At 38.3% G+C, this 24,382-nt stretch overlaps 1 protein-coding gene across 5 annotated transcripts in view; it reads right to left on the bottom strand.

The window, feature by feature from the left end:
- Positions 1 to 738: 738 nt before the first annotated feature.
- The window catches only part of MSRB3 (methionine sulfoxide reductase B3), a 183,848-nt gene continuing 160,204 nt past the window's right edge, over positions 739 to 24,382 (bottom strand). For all 5 annotated transcript variants that reach the window (XM_009247982.4, NM_001133983.1, XM_009247984.4 and 2 more), the window contains 2 exon segments: positions 14,033 to 14,130; positions 739 to 4,489 (listed from right to left, as the gene is read on the bottom strand). In XM_009247982.4, coding sequence (XP_009246257.1) covers positions 4,322 to 4,489; positions 14,033 to 14,130 — 266 coding nt within the window. In that variant the 3' untranslated portion in view covers positions 739 to 4,321.

Below are 24,382 nucleotides of genomic sequence, written 5' to 3'. Positions count from 1 at the left end.
TGATGCTGATGCCTCAGTGTCTGAGGACTACACTGTGAAAAGCAGTGTTCTAAGGTACACTACATAAAGTTGCTGGCCTGTGAATTTTAAGATCCCAGGAACATGACTTAAAGAATTGGCTGAAGAACAAAAGTCTTCATCACCCCACTCTGCCTCCAAAGTAAATAAATCAACAATACGAAACAACTCAACATTTCAACAACAAATAATATAATACCAAAACTTATCTGTAGATATGGATTTTATCAGTGAAATCATCTGTAAGCAGTGGAAAACTCCTAATATACTTCCATAGAGACCAACCCTCGATGATAGTGTAAGTTTCCTGTCAAATTTTTTAACAGAAGCCAAGGCATCAGCATGGTATCATTCCTGCATTTTTACCCACAGAGTTTTCATGGTGGAACTCCCAAATCCATATTTTAAGTAAGAAACATACACAAGCTGCTGAAGATTTTGCTGAGGTGAGGTGAAGGTTGAGTAATTCTGCAAATGTTTCCCTTTCCTCCAGTCTTTCAGATCCCTGGAGGCCTCTCCCAGGGCCTGTGGTATGGAGAGTTGGACTTGACCCTACTGTGAGAGACCCAACTTCCAAAGACTGCATCAGATGAAAGGCTCTCTATATAGACCACAGACTTGTCAGCTGGTTAAGGAGGCAAACAGAACAATCTGCTACAAACTCCAGTCCATGTATCTGTGCTGAAAATAAAAGGAGTCTTCAGGAATCAAAGAAGAAAATATTTTTATAAAGAAATTTTATTGCATAATTCTTGTATACAATAAACATAGGAAAAGGGTTTTTAATGAAAATTCATGTCATTTTTCAAAAGTGTTGAACTGTCTGGAGAAAAATTATTACAAAGCTATCTAAGGCAAAAATAATATTTAACCTTCTAAACAAAAGATAATCCCCTTTACCATTTTTTTTATATTTAAAGCAAGACATTTTAAACACAAGTAATACGGAGAAGTTTTCAAATTGCTACGTCATTTGCATTAAGAATTTAAATGCATCTAAGAAGTGAAGAGTTTAAACACATGGGAATGTTCTCTAATACAACAGATATTGCTGCTTTCTTCAGATCCATTCTGCTTGAATGTAAGGCTATACTTTTTGCACACCAAGAGAATTCTGCATCTTCTAATGGTACAGTAAGAGCTGGAGTGCAGAGAGGGAAAGTCCCATGCACTTCCTATGTTAAATGGCATAACTCCCACAGATGACATACACCTTGCCATATTGACTCAGTTCATTGCACTTCATATCCTGCAAAAATAAATCTAGTGCTCGAAAGCTGACATTATTGCTCACTGACGTTTTAGTAATATATTTCTTTCACATAAGACAGAAATATACTGAAATTTGATACCACTTAAACCCAAAAGCAATCTGGAATTAAACCACATGCATACACCCCACTTTTTTTCAATAGATGTTGCATTTTTCTTAAAGTCAATCCTGGAAAATGTGGTAGAAGAAAAACTGGCTTTCCTTGAAACAAAGACTAAGGATTAGAAAAAGAGGGGCTTTTTTTGAGTGAAATGTTAAGCCCTACAATATAAATGAAGGAACAATGACAATCCAGTCTCTGTGGAGAGGGAAGAGGCCTCTGATTGATCCTCCTTGTCTACCTCAACACTGTGGCCCACGTCCCTCGGATCCCAGGGGAGGCTATCCCACAGAGCTGGAGCAGCCGAGAGGTGCTGTGTATGCCTCTGAAGGATGGGCTGCAGGCTGTGGCAAAGCTCTGAGAGACCTATTTCTTTGGCCACCCCAACGTGGAATCCTGGGGTCACTGGGAAGTACTAGGGCTTTCTCTGTGAGATTGGGAAAGACTTCTAGGATGGTCTGGACGCTGATGGCTGAGGTCTGGTCTTAAATTTTACACCTCATTTCTAGAGAGACGTGAAGCCTACGAATTCCAGAGTGAACCCAGGGCCTGGGGTGAAATGTCTTGGAACCTGAGGGAACATCTGGATGCTCAGATAGAAACCTCTTATCTGAGCATCCAGATAAGACCAGAGCTCATCTGGAATCAAGCATACATGATTATAAAGAGTCCACCAGGATGTCAGGCTTCTTAGAGAGGTGCTTGTAGAGAGAGACATGTAGAAATGTGGACATGGCCACACTGATGCTGTTTGTCACAGATTTTCATTCTAATTTCTTGTTGTTTCTTTAAAATTGTCAAATGTCCCTCTTTCTTTTTTTTCTCTTAGTGCTTACAAGGAAAGCTGTCAGTCTTCATAAGCTTTCAAAAAGTTACAAAAATATATATTTTTTAAACTACAATTCAAGATTAGCATCCAAAGCTACAAACACGATGTACATTCGTCACACACCATACCACCTTCACACCTGGCTACAGCAATGTTGACCTATATCACCATTGTTTATACTTGTGAAAACTTTATTGTGCACAGTGACATCCATTCCACCAGACTTCATGTTATAAAGCAACTGAGCAGAGCTTCTCAAAGTAAAACTAGCCATGTTGCTACAAAGGGAAATTCTGGCTCTTGGCCCAACTGTTTCCATACCAATCAGCTAAGTCAGCCTCCTCTCTGCTTCTTTCCATTTCATATGCCTGGGCTTTGGCCTTTGAGGCAATTAGAACCAGATCAGTTTAATTTTACAACACTGATCTCAATTGTATAGCAATATAGTGAATTTGCCCTGAGAGTATCAATACATTTTACAAATATTATGAGTCCCAGTTTATGCATGAAGAAATAGGCACAGAGAGGCTAAATGGCTTGTCTTTTGTCACACAGAAGATTATGTTGAGTATGAAACTTGAGCTTCCGTTTTAGCTTTCCATGTGAATGCCCATGTCTCTCCAGAGGTCACCTGGAGCTCTATGCACAAGGGCCACCCCACTTGGATTCTGTTTGTTACTTGTAGTGCCCTGTCAGTTTTTCTGCCCAGCACTGAATTTTTCAGTACCCAAGACTTCATCCTTGATCTTCTCTGCTCTCTCTCATTCCTGCTGCCTTGATGAAGTGTGTTGCCCCTAATATTTTATTTTAAACAGTGGAATTTATGCCCTTCCAGCTGCAGCTGCTTTTAGGTGTGGAGAGAAGGACTTATAAAAAGGCGATGGACAGGCGTTCTTCTTTTTGAATTTTACACCAAGTGGGGCTCAATATTTTACAGTTGTCTTACATTCGAATGCTGCTTTTTCTTCTTTTTTGACAGGATCTCACTCTGTTGCCCAGGCTGGAGTGCAGTGGTATGAGCTCAGCTCACTGCAACCTCCGCTTCCCGAGTTCAAGCGATTCTCCTGACTCAGCCTCAGGAGTAGCTGGGACTACATGCATGCGCCACCATGCCCAGCTAGTTTTTGTATTATTATTATTATTACTTTTTGAGATGGAGTCTCGCATTGTCACGCAGGCTGGAGTGCAGTGGCACGATCTCGGCTAACTGCAAGCTCCACCTTCCGGGTTCACGCCATTCTCCTGCCTCAGCCTCCTGAGTAGCTGGGACTACAGGTGCCCACCACCACGCCTGGCTAATTTTTCATATTTTTAGTAGAGACAGGGTTTCACCATGTTAGCCAGGATGGTCTCGATCTCCCGACCTCGTGATCCACCCACCTCAGCCTCCCAAAGTGCTGGGATTACAGGCGTGAGCCATTGCACTGGGCCTCCAATGCTTTCGATGGAAAATAAAATAAAATAAAGGCCTAACAGTGAGGTAATGTTTACTTCTCTGCCACAACACTCAGTATGCCCCTTTGGATCTGGCAACAATTTAACATAAGGAAAGACTTTAGACCTTCACACCCTTTCAGTGAGTAAAAAAAAAATGACCTTAGCTCAAACTTTCCACAAAGCTGAGCAGTCTCATTAAGACATCACTCCATCCTCATCTTAGGTGAGTCTGTGCAAAGGCCTCAAGGCCATGTGTCTTGCAGGTCTCCATGCCCTGCACTGCCCAGCTCTGGTCTCTACACTGCAGAGGAGATCTCTATTTTCATGTTTAAAGACCATGAACCCTCTGCTTCTGAATCAAAGGGGGAAAAACTGCAAAAGAAGCCATGTGCTCAAAGAAAAGAATGCCAAAGGGTATAAGTGGCTTGTGAAGAAGTTTCACAAAGCTGTCTCCATTTGCTAAAGCTATAAACAGTTCTTGATCTAGTCAATAGCAAAATACATGGATGGCCAGGGCTTCTGTTTAAGCAAAAGAAGAAAAAATATCAATAGCACAAAACTGCCCTTATAGTTTTTGAAAAAATATATCTATTAAGATAACAATTTTGATTTTTCTAATAAGCTGTGCATTAAGTACACTTTGTTTCCATCACTCTCCATTACTCTAGAGCTCCGCTTTGTCTGCCTGGGCTGGGCTGGCGACCCCACTTTCTCCCTCGGCGGCGCCACTGCTATCCGCAGGTGTGAAAGACAAGGCAGCCGAATTTATGCAGTATCTTTTCCCAGTTGGACGAGGCCCATCGTCAAAAATGTGCCCAAGGTGAGCACCACACTGAAAGAGAAGAACAAAACATCAGGGAAAAGCATGTACAAAGCAGGCTTTGAGAGGAATTCAAATTAAGCAGTTTAAATGGATGACCAGCCTGTAGAGAAATGAAGGAAACCATCGTGGATGATTTCTAATCCGCCTGTCAATAGCTGCAAAGATGGTTTCTGGCAGGCTTTGAGCCACATGCTGAGAATAAAAAACACTAGAATTGTGCATATCAGAAATCATTTGGGAGCCACTGTATTTTTTGATCTGTGAAGTCTCTCAGCCAGCTGAAAAATGACTGCAGTAATTTTATGAATCAAGTTGACCCTTGATCTTCCCTTGTAAGAAACATGGCAGCATAAAATCTTTCCCTCTGGCGTTACTTTTGGCTTTGGATGGGTGGGTTTCAGATATCCAGAAGTCCACTGAAAAGATACTGTTTAACTGGCCATGACAGAGGTGATGTTTGCTTTCATGGGCAGTAAAACTTAACATCAGACAAGCATTGGATGTTCTTGGAACCCAGCGAAGCAATGGCAAGGCCCAATAGATTTATGTCACAGTCACCAGGGCTGCAAATGTAGCAAAAGGAAACATCTCTAGCATACACAATTGTTTTTTTCCTGGCTTCCAACAAGTAGTGTCATGCTGGCTTCTTTATCCAAATGAACTATAATATAAAGAAAAGGAATAAGCTGTTTAGCTAAAATCAATTTTACTGACTATTCAAAAAGCTGGGGAAGAAGAGACATAAGGTCTAGACAGAGGCAGAAGGAACATCATGTTGGTGTTTGAGAGAAATCCAGCCCAGAGAAAGTTTCTCCAAAAAGGCTGGCTCAGTGAATACCCCTACACTAACTGCATTTATGCTGGGTACAGCTCCAGGAGATGAAGGTACATGTCACACTTAGATATCTACTACCCTTTTCCATCAGGGATGGGGCGAAAGAGATGGAGACACTGGTGCACCATATTCAAGCAGGCTGTGAAAATCCATCATTTATCATGGAACAAAGAAACCAAAGCCTGGGGTAAATGACTTCCATTCATTCGCTTATTAATGGAGTGCCTGCTATATGCCAGGCACTGTTTTAGACTCTGGAGTACAGGCAACAATCCCTGGCCTCATAGAGCTTACATTCTAGTGGGAGAGACAGACAGTACACAAGAAAACAAGTGAACTATAAAGCATGGAAGGTAGAAAGCAATGCTAAGGGAGGAAAAAAGGAAGGTAATATGAAATGTTAGATAGGGTTGTCAGAAGAGGCCTAGCTGGGGTGACTTTGGAATAAGGACCTGGAAGAACTGTGTCTCTAGGGGAGGGCATTTCGAGGAAAGGGAAGAGTCAAGATTTAGGTAAGAGTATGAGAGAAAAAGCATATCAATGATTTGTTAATTCTCACTGTGCTGATTTGGTGTATAAAACACTTATAAGTTTCAAGGAAAGAGTATGAATTCACAAGGGACTGGGGCTGAGATACCAAATGGAGATGAAGAGAGAAAAATGAGAGAAAGTGCTCATTACAATGAAAAGCACTAGAATCTTAGTTTCCCTGTTGACCATGCTAAGCTCAATTCTCAAGTATTCCCTAGTTATTAATAAATAGCAGAAATAGCAACTTTGACTGTATGGCACTTCCATGTTAAAAGTGCATTCTCATTTCACTGCCAGCAAACTCTGTCAGTTTATTAAAGAGCTAAAAATGAACCCTGAACTGATTTGATCTATTGCCTAGAAAACATGAAACAGGCCCAAAAAACAAATCTTGTATTATTTTACCACATTCTATGCAGGTTTAGGTAATATCAAGGCTGACAGCTCAGATTGCTTTTCCTTTCTATAAACAATTGATGCCAAATTTTTAGGCATCCACAGCTAAGATGAACCAGTAAAAATACATATGCTTGCCCAATGGACACAGGAAAACACCCATTTCTGCCTGCCAAAAAAGTCAAGGTGCTGTCCAACAGGAACCAGTGCTCTCGGTGACCAGTGTGTGTGCACAATTACTGATCTCAGATGCAGCTCCAGCACTTGGATCACTTGGCATTTAAGAGATGTTGGAGGGAGAGGGGAGGGGGGAGGGTTAGCATTAGGAGATATACCTAATGCTAAATGGCGAGTTAATGGGTGCAGCACACCAGTATGGCACATGTATACATATGTAACTAACCTGCACATTGTGCACATGTACCCTAAAACTTAAAGTATAATAATAATAATAATAATAATAATAATAAAAATACAATAAGCACAAAAGGAAAAAAAAAGAGATGAAGTTTTCATATACCTAAAAGCCTTAGGGGGGTGTGTGTGTGTGTGTGTGTGTATGTGTGTGTTTCATGAGAGAATGCAGCTATCTGGGAAAAATTAATGATATTGCCTTTGCTAATAATCTCTTGAGCATCTTTAGAAAATATTCCTATTTATTCTACACCAAAAATAAAGCATAGTGAGGATATATTTGAAGGTGTTTAAGAATGAGTTATATGGTCTTAATTTCCCAAATCATATTTTAAAAATCCAAATTACAGTAATTGAATCTGTTGAACTGGGTGAGTTTCCAACCTGTAGTTTCATTTGCTAATGTGGAACTAGTATTCTGGTTAAATAGAAAGGAAAACACTGATTCTAGGTGTGTCCCTAATCCAAGGCAAAAAAAAAAAAAAAAAAAAAAAAAAAAGTGAGGAAGAGAAATTACAGTTAGAAAAAGACAATGAAAACAATTTGCTAACAAATATATGGGTTGAGGATGGGGGTAGAAAAATCCTCAGAAACGGTTTGAGTCCCCTGAAAATGATAGTTATGGCTTCATTATACTTGCCACAGGGTGTTCTGGAAGAGTCACAGCAGCCTTAGGTTACTGAGGGAGGAGCATCATCTCAAAACATAGAAAGGTGTTCATCTGTATCTGTGGCACCACATACATCCCCGCCCCACTGTCGGCAAAGCCATTTGTCTGAGGGAAGCCTAACCACGCAGTGCCATTCGAGCCTCCTCCCAGGTAAACCTAGTCTCCCAGAAAGTACTGTTACCCGGTTTCTTTGAAAAGCGCACAAGCCTTGAAGGCTCCTCCCTGAGAGTATGCGCATGGAGCCCATTCTTCGCAGCTTCTAGCCCGGGAAAGCTGGGAGGATAAATGGAAGTTGCCAGAGAAGCATTGTTTCTTTAGCTGCCTGCAAGCTCTGCCTCCCAGGCCCCAGCCAACTGGCAATGTATTGGGGTTTCTCAGCACACCTGGTTGTAACTGAAACAAACTGGTTGCTCGATGAAGAAATCTCTGAGACCTGCTGTTAATGATTTATTTCAGGATAGAATCTTTAGTGTGCATTTTGAATGTTGTTTTTAACGGTTATGTGTTTCTTTATTTCACAGGTAAATGTACCTGAATATACTGGTCTTCATTCTGAAGAGCATCAGATGATTGTTCAAAAGAAAAAATTTGAATTCTCACAAGAATCCTTTATCACCTAAGCCTCCTACTCAGAAAAGCTGGCAGCTAAAGAACCTGCAGAGAACCAAGGGAAAGGACCCCCTAAAATAAGTGTTTGAGCATCAAATTTAACATAATTCCTTAAAATCTGACTGCAGTTCTCAATTGTATACATAAGAAACACAAATAGTGTATTCAACACAGTTACATTTTTCTGCACTGATGCATTTCCCACTGTCTTAGAGGTTTTTCTCCTAGCTATTCCTAGGATGTTTGGGCTTTATTATTGTCATTTTCTCTTAAGTGTTTGATCTATGAAATGAAGCATTTTCAAAGCAGGGCTTTTACACTTGGGTATATGGTGCAGGATGGGAAAAGTTTTAAGAAGAAAAGCAATTTACTTTGCCAGTAGTATTCTGTTTTCTCCCACTGTTATTGAAGACACTTGTGTGTAAGTGGGGGCTTTTTTTCCTCTGTGCTTGTGATATTAATCTTTTGCCAAGGAAATGACTGTGAAGTCACCAGTTTAGCATTATGATTTTACTGAAAGATCAAGAAAAAGAGAGATGGGCTGTGGGTCTGAAGCCCTATTGTAACACATGTGTATCTTTAATCATCAGCAATATATGAGTTGTCATCTGTAGAAGATTAATAAGGTTTGGGGTTTTTACCAAAAACTGCTTAACTTTTGAAAAATACTTTCTATTGGTACATATTTACCTTTCTGTTGATTTGGCTGACTTAGAACAAATTAATAATGATCTTAAACAAACTTAAGGGACTATACCATAGACTCAAGCAGTAATAGCAGCACTCATAAATAGACTCCAACGTGGGTAAATTCAGAGATCTGATGGTTTCCTTAAAAAATATTACAAAAAGTTAAGTGATTTATTAGTCTCCCATTTGCTCCAGCTGGAGAATTTTGATCTGAAGAAGGAAGAATTCCCCAAGTATTCTAGAAGGAACTTACTTCACTGAACTGCAGGTTAAACTGTGGAAATCTTACCTCTTTGCACTGAATTTAAACTCCTGACAAAGAGTCGCTTAACAGGCTGGGGTTGGAGGATTAGGGAGAGGCTGTCAAATAATTATTCATAGTAGTCAGTGAAACTGGAATAGAAGCAATGTATTTTATCACTAGTTGAAAATATAAATTAAATTAAGGAAAATTCTTTATAGCTGAAAATTGGTACAAGATGGCTGTAGCTGGAGGGAAAATACACGTGCCCACCAAAGCAAGTAAATTTAAGATGAAGATCCTCTTTGGAAGAGATAAGTGAAATGTAATTCCTCAATTCAGTAGGTGGAATAACAAAAGAGAACAAATAAAATTGCAACAAAAATCAGAATATAACAGGGTACCCAAAAGCAACAATTATAATGAAGACAGTGAAGAATCTCTCCGACTCTTGCTTGTTTTCAGTGCTGTCAATGCAAAGATTAGGCAGTATGCTGTTTCCTACACAACAATTCTTTTAGAAGAACCTCACTGCAAGACTTCTAGACTGAACCAATCTGAACTCTCTCAGTAAATCTTTACTAAAAACATTATCTGAGAAGTCACTGGACACATGGACAAACATCTTTACAATGTACTGTAAAGAGGTGGTAGGCTATTGGCTCCCAATGAGTCTACAATTCCTATGCAAATATGAGGCCTAATTCACTGCATGCATGGTGTCATCCCTACCACAATTTTTTTTAAAAAAGGGTCCTGAGCACTAAAGTGAGAATTAGGTAGGAACCAAAAGAACAATGAAATATTGCCATATTGCCAAACTGCTGATCAGGTTGAGTTGATTTAGGTTTTGTCCATGAAGGCTCAGTTCATTTGTAGAAGTTGGCAGTTAAAGGTTCTTCATATTTAGATATTCCATCTTTACCAAAAGGAAAGAAATACGCCACATAACATATCCGACTGAAAATGTCTACAACACACTAAAAGCATCTAATAGATTTTTTATAACACAAACCATATTGAGGCAATTCAGTCCAGAGAAAAGACAAGCCACATAAATTAAGAATACAACAAGAATTTTAGAAAGAGAGCAAACCAGAGTGGTTTCCCACATTATCTCACCAGCAAAATAATAATAATAATAATAATAAAACCCTTAAAAAATGGGAGAAGTTGGCTGCATAAATGTCTTCTTTTGAGAAGTGTCTGTTCATATCCTTCACCCACTTTTTGATGGGTTTTTTTTTTTTCTTGTAAATTTGTTTAATTTATTTGTAGATTCTGGATATTATCCGTTTATCAGAAGGATAGATTGCAAAAATTTTCTCTGATTCTGTAGGTTGCCTGTTCAGTCTGATGATAGTTTCTTTTGTTGTGCAAAAGTTCTTTAGTTTAATTAGATTCCTTTTGTCAATTACACCATGGAATACTATGCAGCCATAAAAAAGGATGAGTTCATGTCCTTTGCAGGGACATGGATGAAGCTGGAAACCATCATTCTCAGCAAACTAACACAGGAACAGAAAACCAAACACCACATGTTCTCACTTATAAATGGGAGCTGAACAATGAGAACACATGGACACAGGGAGGGGAACATCACACACCAGGGCCTGTCAGGGGATTGGGGGCTAGGGGAGGGATAGCATTAGGAGAAATACCTAATGTAGATGACGGGTTGATGGATGCAGCAAACCACCATGGCACATGTATACCTATGTAACAAACTTGCACATTCTGCACGTTTCCCAGAACTTAAAGCATAATAAAAAATAATAAAATAAAATAAACGGGAGAAGTTCTGAGCAGGAGAAGAGACTACATGAACTGAAAAACTGTAAGGTAAAAGAAGATAAACAGATAATGAAAAAATAGTGCTAAAAATGAGAAACTAGGAAGTAAAATACAAGTGACTGCTCTAGCATGGGAACTATTAAATCTTTTATTTTATCAAGTCAAGGTAAAAAAAGATGCCTGAGAAAAAGGAAAATTAAAAAAAAGAAAGAAAATTATAAAACAAAAGGAAAATAAATGTGAATGGAACACACAAATAAAAGACAGAGAAATTGAAATGAAAGATACCCAGTCCACTTGAATTCAGTACGCCGTTTTTGTGCTTAGGTGGCAGACACCCTCTCCTCCATCCACAAGGGCAAGGGTGTGGCACACATACCATTTGTTAGTGCTGGAACCTCATTCTCTCCTGCACAGAACTTACTTTACTCCAAAGCGTGTATTTTCATACATGCCTTAGTGGAACAAATTCCTCTCCCTCTTTTCTTTAAATTTAAGAGTTCTATTTAAGAAAGGGTCAAACACTTTCTAAATATGAGAAGTGAAGGTTGTGGAAAAAGAAGCCAAAAGGGAGCACGTCAGTGTTGGTTCATCACACAACTGTTAGGAAAGAACAGGAACAGTCACCTTGGGCTTTAACTGCGGGGCCAACAGCTATGCTTGGTTTAGCCTGACTTCTTTTAGGAATGTTGCATAATTTTGGCATTGTTTGTGGGTTTCATTTCTCTTTGGCCACTGTAAGACATCTTCATAATGATCTTTCCTAGACTACTACTGACGTTATCTATGTGACTGGCACAGAGAAAGAAAGAAGCTTATTCCAACAGTGAATTATAAAATTTGTCACAAAGAGGTTAGAGAGTAGGGCCATAAGGAAAGTCAATATCTTATGCTTCATTTTTCTGTGCCTTTTAAATTTAGTTTTCATAAGATTCAATGTTTGAAAATGGGTTCTGAGTGAAAACAAGTTAAAACGATCATGTAACAGCATTTGTAGCTTGAAAAAGAAAATAAAAGAAACAACTGTTAGTCTTAAAAGAGGTTTACTAAATACTGTGTACCTAAGTTACAAATTAATGTGAGCCATCCTACTTATAGTTTACCTTTTTGTGACAGTTATAAAATCATCAATCAAATTTAATTGAATTTAAAACTAAATTGCAGGCTGGGCACGGTGGTTCACTCCTGTAATCCCAGCACTTTAGGAGGCTGAGGCGGGTGGATCACTTGAGCTCGGGAGTTCAAGACCAGCTGGGCAACATGGTGAAACCCTGTCTCTACCAAAAATACAACAAATTATCCGGATGTGCTGGTGTGTACCTATGGTCCCAGCTACTTGGGAGGTTGAGGTGAGAGGATTGCTTGAGCTCAGCGGGTGGAAGTTGCCGTGAGCCAAGATCATGCCACCGCACTCCAGCCTGGGCGACAGAGTGAGACCCCATTTCAAAAACAAAAAACAAACAAACCCCCAAACTAAATTGCATTTAGCCAACTGCTGGAAAATCATGAGATTTTTAAATTTTAATGACTGTTTTCAACCTGTCTATCTGGGCACCATAAGAGCTCTGGAGAGTACCCTAATTCAAGTCTCAGCTCTGCCACTTAAATCCACATAAGCTGACCCAAGTTTAATTGCTCTCTTTGTGCCTCAGTTTCCTCAACTGTAAAATAACAGAGAAAAAAAGGGACCTACCTCAGAAGGTTATTGTGAGCATTAACCAGAGGAGCTTTTAAAAATGCTGCTCCCCACACTAAACCTGTCCAATTACATTAGACCCTCTGTGGGTGAAACCCAGCACCAGAAAGTTCCACTATCACCATCAAAGACTCCATTCTGAGAAACAAGAGTAAGCTGAAAATGTGATTCAGATAAAATATGAAGTCTAATTTTCAAGAGAGAGAGAGTAGTCCTCACACTTGGAGGACAGGAAACTTGCCAGTCTTTTTTTTTTTTTAATGAAAACAAAAATTCATCAGATGGTTAGGTTCAAACTAACCTCCCTCCCTACTTGGTAGTAAATATGCCACCTACTCCCTAAACATCTTGTGCCTGGTGGAGGGGGTTAAAGAAAAATGGATAAAGGGCAGGTAAAGAATGCTGAGGGAGGCCCATATGGCAATCACTTTGCTATTACAGCTGCCTGATCATGCCCCTGTACCTCTGATATGTCCAACAGATTCCGCAACAAAATACCCTGTGGTGTCAATAACTTTCAATGCCACAATATTGAAGACTTTACATTTCACTTATTTAAAGCAGATTAAAAGAACAAGATTGCCTTCCATAGAATATGCAGCTGCTCTTATTCCATGTAGATGGAGATTCTATGTCTGTGTGTTTAAGCACAAAATACCCACAAGTTCAAGTCTCTCGATTGTGGGTGTCAGATTAACTATTTTTGCCTCCTCCTCAACACATGCTCATTTGCTTCCTTACAGCCAGCATTAATTTGGTTAGAGCAGATGGACAGAACTAATTAGGAAATTCTTGGAAATGAGGATGTCTGTATACCAGAAGAAGGAATTGCCTTATCTCATATAGCCGACCTACCACTGAACTTTCACTTCCTACAGCCTCTCTTCAACCACCTTCCTCACACCCACCTAAGAAAAGCCATTTCTGAGGTCTTCCTTGATTGTGTTTGGATCACTGCCATTAGAGGCATTCTGACTGAACAGTGGGTACACAGAACTGCAAGGAGAGGGAAATTATCAAAATATCAGGTTATACAAAGCCACATAATGAAATCTTCATATGCCCCAAGAACAGCCCACTCTTCAATTTACTGAGCCAATTGAAGATGATTTTTTTCCTACCAACGATTTTGTTTAATAGTGGTGAAGCCAATAACTGATATTTTATTTATTTATTTATTTATTTATTTATTTATGAGACAGGGTCTTGCTCTGTTGCCCAGGCTGGAGTACAGTGACATGATCACAGCTCACTGCAGCCTCGACCTCCTGGGCTCCAGTGATTCTCCTGCCTCAGCCCCCTGAGTAGCTAGAACTACAGGCATATGCTACCATGCCCTGCTAAGTTTTAAAATATTTTCTGTAGAGACGAGGTCTCACTATGTTGCCCGGACTCGTCTTGAACTCCTGGCCTCAAGTGATCCTCCCCTCTTGGCCCTCTCGAAGTATGGGATTACAGGCTTGAGCTATCATGCCAGCCTTAACATTCCACTAGACTTGCTGAACACCTGAACATAGGCATCCCTTGGACTTCATATAAACTTTGTCATGCTTGTCTGTCCTTCTTGTGACCAGTCACTTGGCCTTAGTTGCTATATTTAGCACAACCAGGAGTCCTGAAAGTGTTTGCAATGCAGAGGGAGCAATGTATTGGGTTTTCAGAAAGGATGAACTCACCTGAGAGCAGCTTGTTTCCACCCTGTGCATCCCATAGGAAAAGTCATCTGTGAATGTGATTGCCTCAGAACTGATCACATCGTGGAACGAAGGCCAACCTGGGGCACAGCAGGCACAAGAATCAAAGCAGAGAGGAGAGATACACAGCCTTGGGTTAGAATGCATTTTAAAGAAATACTAAGCAAATAATGAAAATCCTTAGTGTATGTTTAACTTTTCAATCTGAAAAAAGAAAGATCAAAAGCTGAAGGAAAATATTTACAAGAGTACAGTTATTTTTTAACCCTTTCCTCACATTCAGATTACAGTTGCATTAGGGTTTGGTGCTTCGTGAGACATTCTTAGACCATCCAATAGTTTTCTAGAGCATCCTTGAACTTAGAAGGCTCTCTCTCACCACTCTTTCTCTTGTCTTCAGAGTCACTCGGCATGGCCCTGAAGCACTATGAATCTTCCATTACGATGTTTTCCGAAACACAATCAATTGGTCTGGCTGTTAACTTTTCAACTATCCCATGCCTCCTTAGAAAGCAAGCTTTTTCAGTACTTAGTCTGGATAGTTAAAATTTTGTTTAAAAAAACGACTATCCTGTTGTCACCATCCTCATCTAATTTCCTGGAAAAAGGGTTATCTGGAAATCATAGCATCTATCTATTTTTATGGGCAAGAAGCTTGTTTACTTCATATGAGACTCATAGAGCATCAATCCTCAGACATCTCTGGGTAGCACCTTGTCTCAAAGAGCATCTAGTTCCAATTTTTATTTATTCTAGTGATTTTAAAAATATATGCACACTTTAAGAAACTTGATAGTAAATGGATCATAGGATTATACAAATGTTTTGAGTGTACAGTCAGGTTTTATGTTCAGTACTTATGGGCATGTTTTTATGTTTCCCCAAAATATGTCTGGAGTTACTGAGCTGAAGCCTGAATCCCCAAAATGATGAAAGAGGGGCGATGTTGCTGAAGTGCTGGTGCAATTTTTTTTCTTTTTCACAAGTCAAATTTACTTCTGCAGAAAGAAAGAAGCCCGTTAAGAACCTGGTGCTTTGTGTTAATACACCTATTGAAAGAAAACAGAATGCAAACTTCAACAACATGATTTTCAGTTTCAAACAAAACAGATTAGGCCAAATCCCCCAAGCTCCCTCATCCTCCACAATGCAAGAGTATAGTATTGATAGTCAGTGCTGGCTTTAACACCAAGAGTGTTAACACTTTCTAATTCCTTGATTTGAGCTCAAAATTGCTATAAAGCACCAGGAAAACCTTAATCTTCCAGACTATAACCTTTCACAAAAATTAATTATGCTGAGACATACTAGCATTCTTAAGAAAATGAATTTCTTCCCATTTTCTAAATTCTAAAGAGAATTTGAATATATTCTAGGCTATAATGTTTGGTTTACAATGGTTACATGACACATTTAGGGGTTCTTCTTTGTTAATAATAGAAGTGCCAATTGCTAGTGAAAACAGGTTTAATGGTGATATTTGAGGACATTGAAAAATAAAGTCATTTATCTATGAAAAGAAAGAAAACATTCTGTATTTTCCTTTTTAACCTTCAAGGGCATAACTCATTTAATTGCAATTTAAGGCAACTGATATTATGGGAGGGACACACTTGATTTAGTAGTAAACAGGTAAACAGGCTTAGGAGTTTCGTTGTTGTATTAAATTTACCATAAAGCTACCTTACCCCAGCACCACTTAGTCCTATTTCTAGAATTCAAAATAGGTATGGAGAAATAGATATACACACGTATATATTTTTCCTTTATTCTACATTGCATCTTATATTTATTTATCTTGTTCTAGGCGTCACCCTGGATTTGTAATTTAGTTTCATGCTTTCCTCCCTTACTGGTTAGTGAATACCTTGAAGGCAGTCTGAATTCATCGACCTGAGTATTCTCATTGCCTAACACAGTGTCCAGTACAAAGGCACAACTCAAATGTTTCTTAAACTGATTTCCAGTTAGCCTTAAATAAGCAAATGAGATAAATAATTACAGCACATCAGAGAGTTCCACAAGAAAGACAGAGAATAAAATCATACTCCTTACAGACTAATTTAGGAAATATCAATGCTAGTTTCTCACAGCACTGTCCAACTTGGCTCAATCACTGTGATTAAGCCTCTTTATGTAGGGGAGAGGTTTACTTCTTGTGTATTTAGGAGAGGAGAAACATGAAGTTCACAGAGTTCACTCATTTTACAAGGTTTTGGGGGTGGGAGGGAACAGAAGGATAAGTTACTTGGCCAAGGTTACACAGGCAGTAAGTAGCAAAGCCAAAACTAGGATGTGAATATTCTGACTTTAGGACTCTCTTCTTAGGTTCCACTTTCTTCCTCAATTTTTTCTACCTGAATTAGATATGCACAGGATTTTCCAGAAAACTATATTCAAGAATAGAACAGGATGAGGGAGGTTGAAACAGAGTGCAGGTCTCAAAAGATTTCAGTGTTTCTGGGAAACTGTTGATGCTTGAATAGTTTGTTGTTTACCATGGCATTATTTAAACATTAGAAGAGACACTCAAAAATAAAAATAAAAATAAATAAAGATATTTCAAAACTCCCCAAAACTCACAATGTCCCTTTGCCCTGTAGAAGAGATGGCAGTTTTCAAAATGGAATATTCAATATGTCAACCCAAATCCTGATTAGTGGAGATGGACAGGAAAAACCACGCTGGAGACTGTAACTCCCTGTGATGGAAGGCATTTCAAAGGAGAATCATGGCTAACTTTGGCCAATAAGGTTAACAAAGGAGAATGCTGAGTTGCTTTGCTAGACTTCTCAGAAAAAGTGACATTCTATACAAAGAGTACATCAGAAAGGTAAGTACTTAATGACAATCAAACTAAGAAGGACCTTCCCCCAATAATAAACTGCCTTATGGCAGAGAAGCCACAGTGATGACAGCACTTTGAAAGCGGAATTCCCTCATCATGTGAAAGTATTTAAAGAAGGAACTCTTCACTGCTGTAAAAATCCTCAAAGGAAACCTTGCCCCCACTCCTAATAATAAGGAAAGTGCTTCAAAGGGTGATAGGCAGAGACTGAAGCAATCTGCGTCTTGTTGAGAAAATTATCTTGAGTAAAAGGGTGGGGGAAGGGGAGTGTGTTTATGTCAGTTTTGACATTAAAGAAAGATCATCCATCTTCCTTGCTCTAGGATTTTCCTTTTGGTCTTCTAACAAAACATTATTTGTTTTGGATGCATTCCATGCACTTTTTAAAAGAAAAGTCATGTGAAAACCTGGATAAACAGAGTCGGTTCACCCCACCCCCAATACATCCCTTAGTTTCTATTTGATGAGATTGGATTAGGCCTATTATCATTTCATTTCAAAGAATATAAACTGTACTTCTTAGATATTAGCCTATTATTATCAAGGATGCCTTATTTTCAATAAATAGTTTCACCCTTCAAAGAATTCCCATCTCCAGATAACAAATAAATATATGTAGTACAACTGAAGCAGGCAAGTTGAAATATGGCAGTTCTGCCTCAATTTTATTCACCCATCAGGCCACATTCATCTGCAGATATAATGTCATACTACTCATATCATGTGAAGCAACTCCAGAATATGCTCATTTTCATCTCAAATATAAGAGCAAGTGATCCAGATTAGTTGTTGTAGCTTCTTTGGTGCTTGCTATATCATCTACACTAGAATGGATTTTTTTTTTTAGATTGCAGTATAAATAATCATTCCCCCTCCAACCCATAATGTAGCTTAATAAATCTGTTTCAAGTCTACTTGAGCCCATAATTGAATAATGGCATAGCTCTCCACAAGTAGTATTCTGTTGACAAATTCTAAATGTTTCACGCCAACTGCCTCATAAGTAAAACTTTCTTAGCTCTCCATCCCAATCAATTCCATCTTCTTTAAAGAAATCTGTGAAACATGTTGTTAAAGTTAGCAACAGAGTGTAAACAAATTGAAGCCAATTCTATCTGTACCATATCTAGAAAATGTGGCCCTCATTGTCCTATTCTTAATTTAACAAGAATTGCTATACAGCTTCCACTTCCCCTAATCCTTCCCCACCCTAAAATAAAAATTAGAAACCTTGCTAGTCAGCTACATGACTCATCAGTAGAACCCAGCAGAAACTACTCATGAATGAGAACTTATTGAATTGAAAGGTAATTACACATGTTTTGTTATTTTCAAATGTAAAGTAAGTTTGAACACAATGAATCCCACTGGGTTTGGGTGATGGTTCAATAATGATGATACATAGTTTAGCACAGTTTTGGTGAGACAAGCTGGAGGTACAGGTCCTTATTTGTGCGTGTATCAGTCCTCACAGCTCTTTAATTCCAAGGCCATATTTCAAAATTTGTAGTATTCAGATTATTTGTAGCTGGAATCTGCTAACCTCACTGACCACAATTTACCTTATTACCTAATTCAAAATAAATAATCCAACTCTGTATGTAGTCCCCTGCTAACAAGAATTGTTTGAAACTTAGAGTCCTGACTCTTGCCAAATTATTTAATATTCACTTTGGGGGGGTGGATCATGAGGTCAGGAGATCAAGACCATCCTGGCTAATACAATGAAACCCCTTCTCTACTTAAAAAAAAAAACAAAAAAACAAAAAAATTAGCCAGGCATGGTGGGGGCTGCCTGTAGTCCCAGCTACTCGGGAGGCTGAGGCAGGAGAATGGCGTGAACCCAGGAAGTGGAGCTTGCAGTGAGCCGAGATCGCGCCACTGCACTCCAGCCTGGGCGACAGAGCAAGACTCTATCTCAAAAAATAAAATAAAATAAAATAAAATATTCACTTAACTGATGCTTCAGGTATAATGTCTATCTCATTTAAAAAATGATTCTTTAATCCCCTTCAAAGACCCATTTGGTTGCAATATAGTCTTCCAAAAATTTAAGTGGCAATCAACCAAATATGTGCATGTGGTAGAAAGTCAAACAAGATGGCTCATAATGAGACATTCCCTGTCAATTCTGCCATACCCACAGGAAACCATGATAAATAGATTTTCTGTTTCTTTAAAAATATGCTTATGCTGCTGTCTCTTGATTATTTCATTTTAAACCTGTGCTAATACAGTAGTTATGTCATGTCATTGTTTAAATTTGAATTAATTAAAATTAAATAAAATTACAGTTTCTCAGTCACACTAGCCACATTTCAAGTTCTCAGCAGTTACAAGTAGCTAATGGCGACCATATTAGACAGCACAGATATACATATAGAACATTTCCACCAAGATTTCCACAGAAATAGAACATTTCCATCCTTGCACAGTGCTGTTTTAGACATTATAAATTCATTTCTTCTTATGAAAGATTAAGATTTAGTACTCATACCTACATAATCTCCCCTCCATTCCCCTTTCCAATCAGGTTATTTTTAATTTCTTTAAAACCTCATTGGGTAATGTCTGCCTCTTGAACGAGAATGTAAGTAAAAATAAAAGCAGGGAGTTTGTTTTATTTACCACTGTACTGGCAACAAACTAAAAAAGTGCCTGCTACATAAAAGGTGTTCCAAAAAAACTATCTCATAAATGAACAATCGAATGCATGAATATCTAGCTTAAGTAGATATTTAGTAGCTTAAGATAATACCATTCAGCTCCCCACTCTGTAAGACGGCCTTAGCACCCTCATCTTCCCTCCACCTATCCTTTGCCCCATTCCAATGACCAACCATAATTAAGTCTTCTGTGCTTTTCTACAGATTCTAAGAACTGAAAACTAATGAACATTATTTGTATTATTCTGCCAAATCCTTGCTGCAACAAGTAATCCTAGGAGACCGAAAATCAAATTGATTTTCCATTTTTTATACAGCAACACTTGTTAGAAGGCATGCCACACTTCTTTTTATTTTTGTTTGGATTATGACTTTATTACACAACTGTACAAACTTCTGTATTCAAAATTTTACTTTTTGAGTTTTTAATTACAAACATTTCAAGCATATGCAAAAGTATACAAATAATAGACTAGGTATCCACAATTTAACAGATGTTCACTGCCCAGGTTTCACAGATATTACCTTGTTTTCTATATTGGCTTCAGGTTTCTTTTGCCCCCTCTTTCTCTAACAATTACAGCAGATCTGCCTCTAACCTTGTTCCCTACTCTTATGCCTCCTAGTACTCCAAAGACAATTACTTACCTACCATTCCCACACTTATTTTGATTAATCTTCTACGTATGTCTATATCCAGAAATAAAATATACCATTTTAAATGTTTAGAATTTTATATAAATGGCATTGCATTGTAGGTATTTTTTTGGCAACTTATTTTTTCACATTATTGTTATCTCTGGCTTTCTTGGTAACAGTATCATCTTATTTTATAAACAAAGTATCTTTTCAAATATTTCTGAGAATATTAACTAGAGAGTTGTTTTATTTTAGTTTTTCTATGATTCTCTAAAATATCTCTGCTCCTTCTGGGGCAATTGTTCTCCTTATCTTGATTTTTAAATTTCAAGCTCTTAGTTTCCTTCATATGTCTTTGGGGATCTTTGGTCAACAGTTCCTATTTAAACATGGAGGCCAAGGTCAGTTATCCTACACATCTGATGGAGGTTTTCTCTGCCATTAGATGTAGTATGGGTTTGTATCCTTAGCAAGCCTTTCCTCTGAATATAAAAGCTGCCTGGGAACTCCAGGACTGCTGTCATCAGTTGCTGATGGACAAGGCTTCATCCTGGGGTTCCCTGAATACCTCAATGGGGAATGGTTTACTCTGGAATATCAACACCTCAATAGCAACCCCAATTATCCCAGACAGGCTGTTTAATATCTTAAGAGAGCAGTCTTCCAGGCTTGTTTTCTTGTGGGTAACTAATGATCTATCATTCTAAATATAAAGATAAGGAAAATGTAAAACTAGTCTAGTTGTTATTTAGACTTTCAGTTAAGTACCTTGTTGTCAGGCCCCCATTTTGCTCTTGTCAATTCTGAGTTCTGAGCCTTTTTGTAATTCTGCTGGGCATCTGCAACAACTCTTGTACACATTTTGGGCTGCAGCTTTCTTTAATTGGTCATGCCCATTAATGCATTTCCACCCATTTTTTTTTCTTGGGAAAACTTTGAGTTTCCTTTTCTAAAGGCTCCCTACCCCGCTCCAATTCTCTTTGCAATGGATTTCTTCTACTTTTACTCCTCCTACTCCTCCTCTTCTTTTTCTTACTCTCATTTTAAAGATATCTCTTGGGAGAGAGGGGAAACAAACATGTATGCTCAGATTATCATCTTGAATAAGAAGGCAAGATTTTTTTAATAAACTGCAGACTTTAGTCTCTTCATCTAATATTTCATTTGAAGAAGCAACAAATTTGAGGCATCGTAATTTTTCTACTAACTACAATTACATTTTAAAAATCTTGATAAAAATATCAAAATCAGTGTAAGTTTTAGCAGCTTTAACTGGCTCAGATTTAACTCTGGCTAAAAACGGATTATGGGTTAGCTGTATGAGATTAACACAAACTTTTATGACATCTGCAATGGCATCTGAGTTAGAATTGGTAGGTTAGAATGGTCTCTTCATTGCCTACTTAAGTGGAAAGGAATTTCTTAGACCACTTTTCAAGTTTGTATTTGCTTTGTATTGCTTGAGAATTTCTGTATTTCTTCCCTCCTGCCATTGCAAATATAAGGATGTGTCCCCCTATATGCTGATGACATGATTTCATTACTTCAAACAAACAATAGTCTCAAGAAGCAAACTAGTTCAGTCCAGACAAAGAGTAAACATGACAAAAAGAAAATCATTGGTTTTGGCAAACATTCTCCCATGCTTCATTCAGCTTTATTAAGAGGTACCTGAAATAAAAATGATATTTAAAATATTTATCTTGGCTGGGCACGGTGGCTCACACCTCTAATCCCAGCACTTTGGGAGGCTGAGGCGGGTGGACCACCTAAGGTCAGGAGTTCGAGACCAGCCTGGGCAACATGGTGAAACCCATCTCTACTAAAAATACAGAAATTAGCCGGGCATGGTGGTGCATGCCTCTAGTCCCAGCTACCCTGGAGGCTGAGGTGGGAGAATCGCTTGAACCTTGGAGGTGGCAGTTGCAGTGAGCCAAGATTGTGTCACTGCATTCCAGCCTGGGCAACAGAGTGAGACTGTCTCAAAAAAAAAAAAAATTATATATATGTGTCTTGAAAAGTAGGGAATTTACAATATACATGAAATTAGCATAAACCTATAAACTCTAAAAATTCATGCAGATAAAAATGCAAATAAAATTTAAATGCAATGTACTATTCAAAAATTAACTTTATTTTGGTTACCAGTTATCCTGCTTTCTCATCTAGCTGTCCAGGAACCCAGTAGTTGTAAATGGTGGTGGCACTGCTGCCAGGGGCATTCTAGATAAAATGATGATTGGGGGCCACCTGAAGGCTTTTAAGCAGCCTAGTAACATGATCAAATTTGTATTTTAGAAAAATGGTTCTGAAAGCAGACTGGAGGGATTCGGGATAAGAGGGAACATGGAAACGTATATATCAGATGAGAGACTGTACTGGAACAGAAATAATGAAGCTTTAATGGGACTGGGAAGCAGGGGAGAGTTTATAGAGCAATCAAGAGAGCAAAGTTTGCTGATTTTGGTGACTGCGGTACATGCAGGGCAATGAAGAAGGGCAGGATCACATTATTACTAGGTTTCCAGCTTGTGTGACTAGCTGAATCATGCTAGAGATACATTTTTACAGAGAAAATAACAAAATCAGTTTCTTGTGGATCTAGGAGACAAAGGAATATGTGGGCTCAGAAATGAGAGCCAAGCTCAAGATGCAGATTGGAAAGTTATCACAACATAAAAGACAGTAAGGTCCTGGATAAGGATATGTAGGAGGGATGAATATAAAGGGAGAGGAGAACCAGGCAGGTATTTAAATGTTAAGCAAAAGAATAAGAGTCAGCAGAGGAAAAGAAAAGAGAGCATTTCCAGAAATAGGAAGAGGAAAGGGAATCAGGACAGAGTCTGAAAAAAGAGAAAATTGCTTAAGGATGGAGGACAGACAGCAGTCACATAATCTACAGAAAGGACAAGTTAAGTAAGACCTGAGAGACACTGCAGATTTCAACCAGTGAGTATTAGATTGGAAAGCATAGTGAAGAAGACAGTGAACAGAGACTACTCTTTTACAGCCTGCAGGGAAGGAAGGCTACAGGAAGAACACAATGAGGTTTATTTTAAGATATTTGGAATCAAGGTCCCTATCACTCATCCCATCTTTCTCTGTTTTCTGAAGTGTTCAAATGTTACAATATTACTTTCCTAATGGAATTTTTGCAAAAAAATCAGTGATATAAAAGTATTTAGACATGTTAAAAAAATCTTAAGCATTACTCAAATGCTCCAAAGGATACTGAACAGAAGCCATATTTGAAGAAAGACTACAAGAATCTTTTTGATTTTTATTTTATTTTTAATTTGTTTGTTGTTGTTTCTAATTATCTTGTGGTCCACCAAACTGAGAGTCAATGGCTGTAATGCCTTAAATGACCATTGTAATCTGTTTTGCTTTTTGACACAAAGTAGGTGCTCAATAAATATGGCTGGAGTTTTAATTCTAGGTCAGGTTCCCAGGTCAAACATGTTTGCAGCACCCAGTAGTACTTTTTTTCCAAGCCATGTATCATGGTTTGCAATTATTTATTTATATGGGTAATTTTTGATTAATGTTTGCTTCTTTCACTAAGTACTATGAGACCATGATTACTTTATTAACTACTACAACTTCAACACCAAGCTCATGGAAATATTCCTTAAATGAATTATAAAGAAAATATCACATATTTCATTATTTACATTATATTTACAATATATGACTTAATTAAAAGGTAATAACTTCCCACTTAGAGCAGTCAAAATTACAGAGACAGAAAGTAGAATGATAGTTGCCAGGGGATGGTGGGAAGATGGAAAGGAGCATTATTATTTAGGGGTCCAGAGTTTCCTTTTTACAGGATGAAAAGAGTTCTGAAGTTGGATGGTGGTGATGGTTGCACAACAATGTGAATATATTTCATACCACTGAACTGTACACTGAAAAACAGTTAATATGCTAATTTTCTTATGTGTATTTCACCACAGTAAAAAATCAGAAAAAAAAATCATGATGACTGACTATAAGCCAGGATAGAGAACCCTCCCCAGGAACTGAATCAGTGAGCTTCTTATCTTGGACTTCCCAGCCTCCAGAACTCAGAGAAATAAATTTATTTTGTTTAAGCATGCACACACAAAAAGATAATCACTTAGCCTGAATATGGCTATCAGTGGGTCAAGTGAAAAAGCATTTTTAAAAATAGGC

Source organism: Pongo abelii, chromosome 10 (genome assembly GCF_028885655.2).
Source record: "Pongo abelii isolate AG06213 chromosome 10, NHGRI_mPonAbe1-v2.0_pri, whole genome shotgun sequence".
Lineage (NCBI taxonomy): Eukaryota > Metazoa > Chordata > Mammalia > Primates > Hominidae > Pongo > Pongo abelii.
The sequence above is the reverse complement of the archived record's forward strand: the minus strand, read 5'-3'. Positions and strand labels throughout refer to the sequence as shown.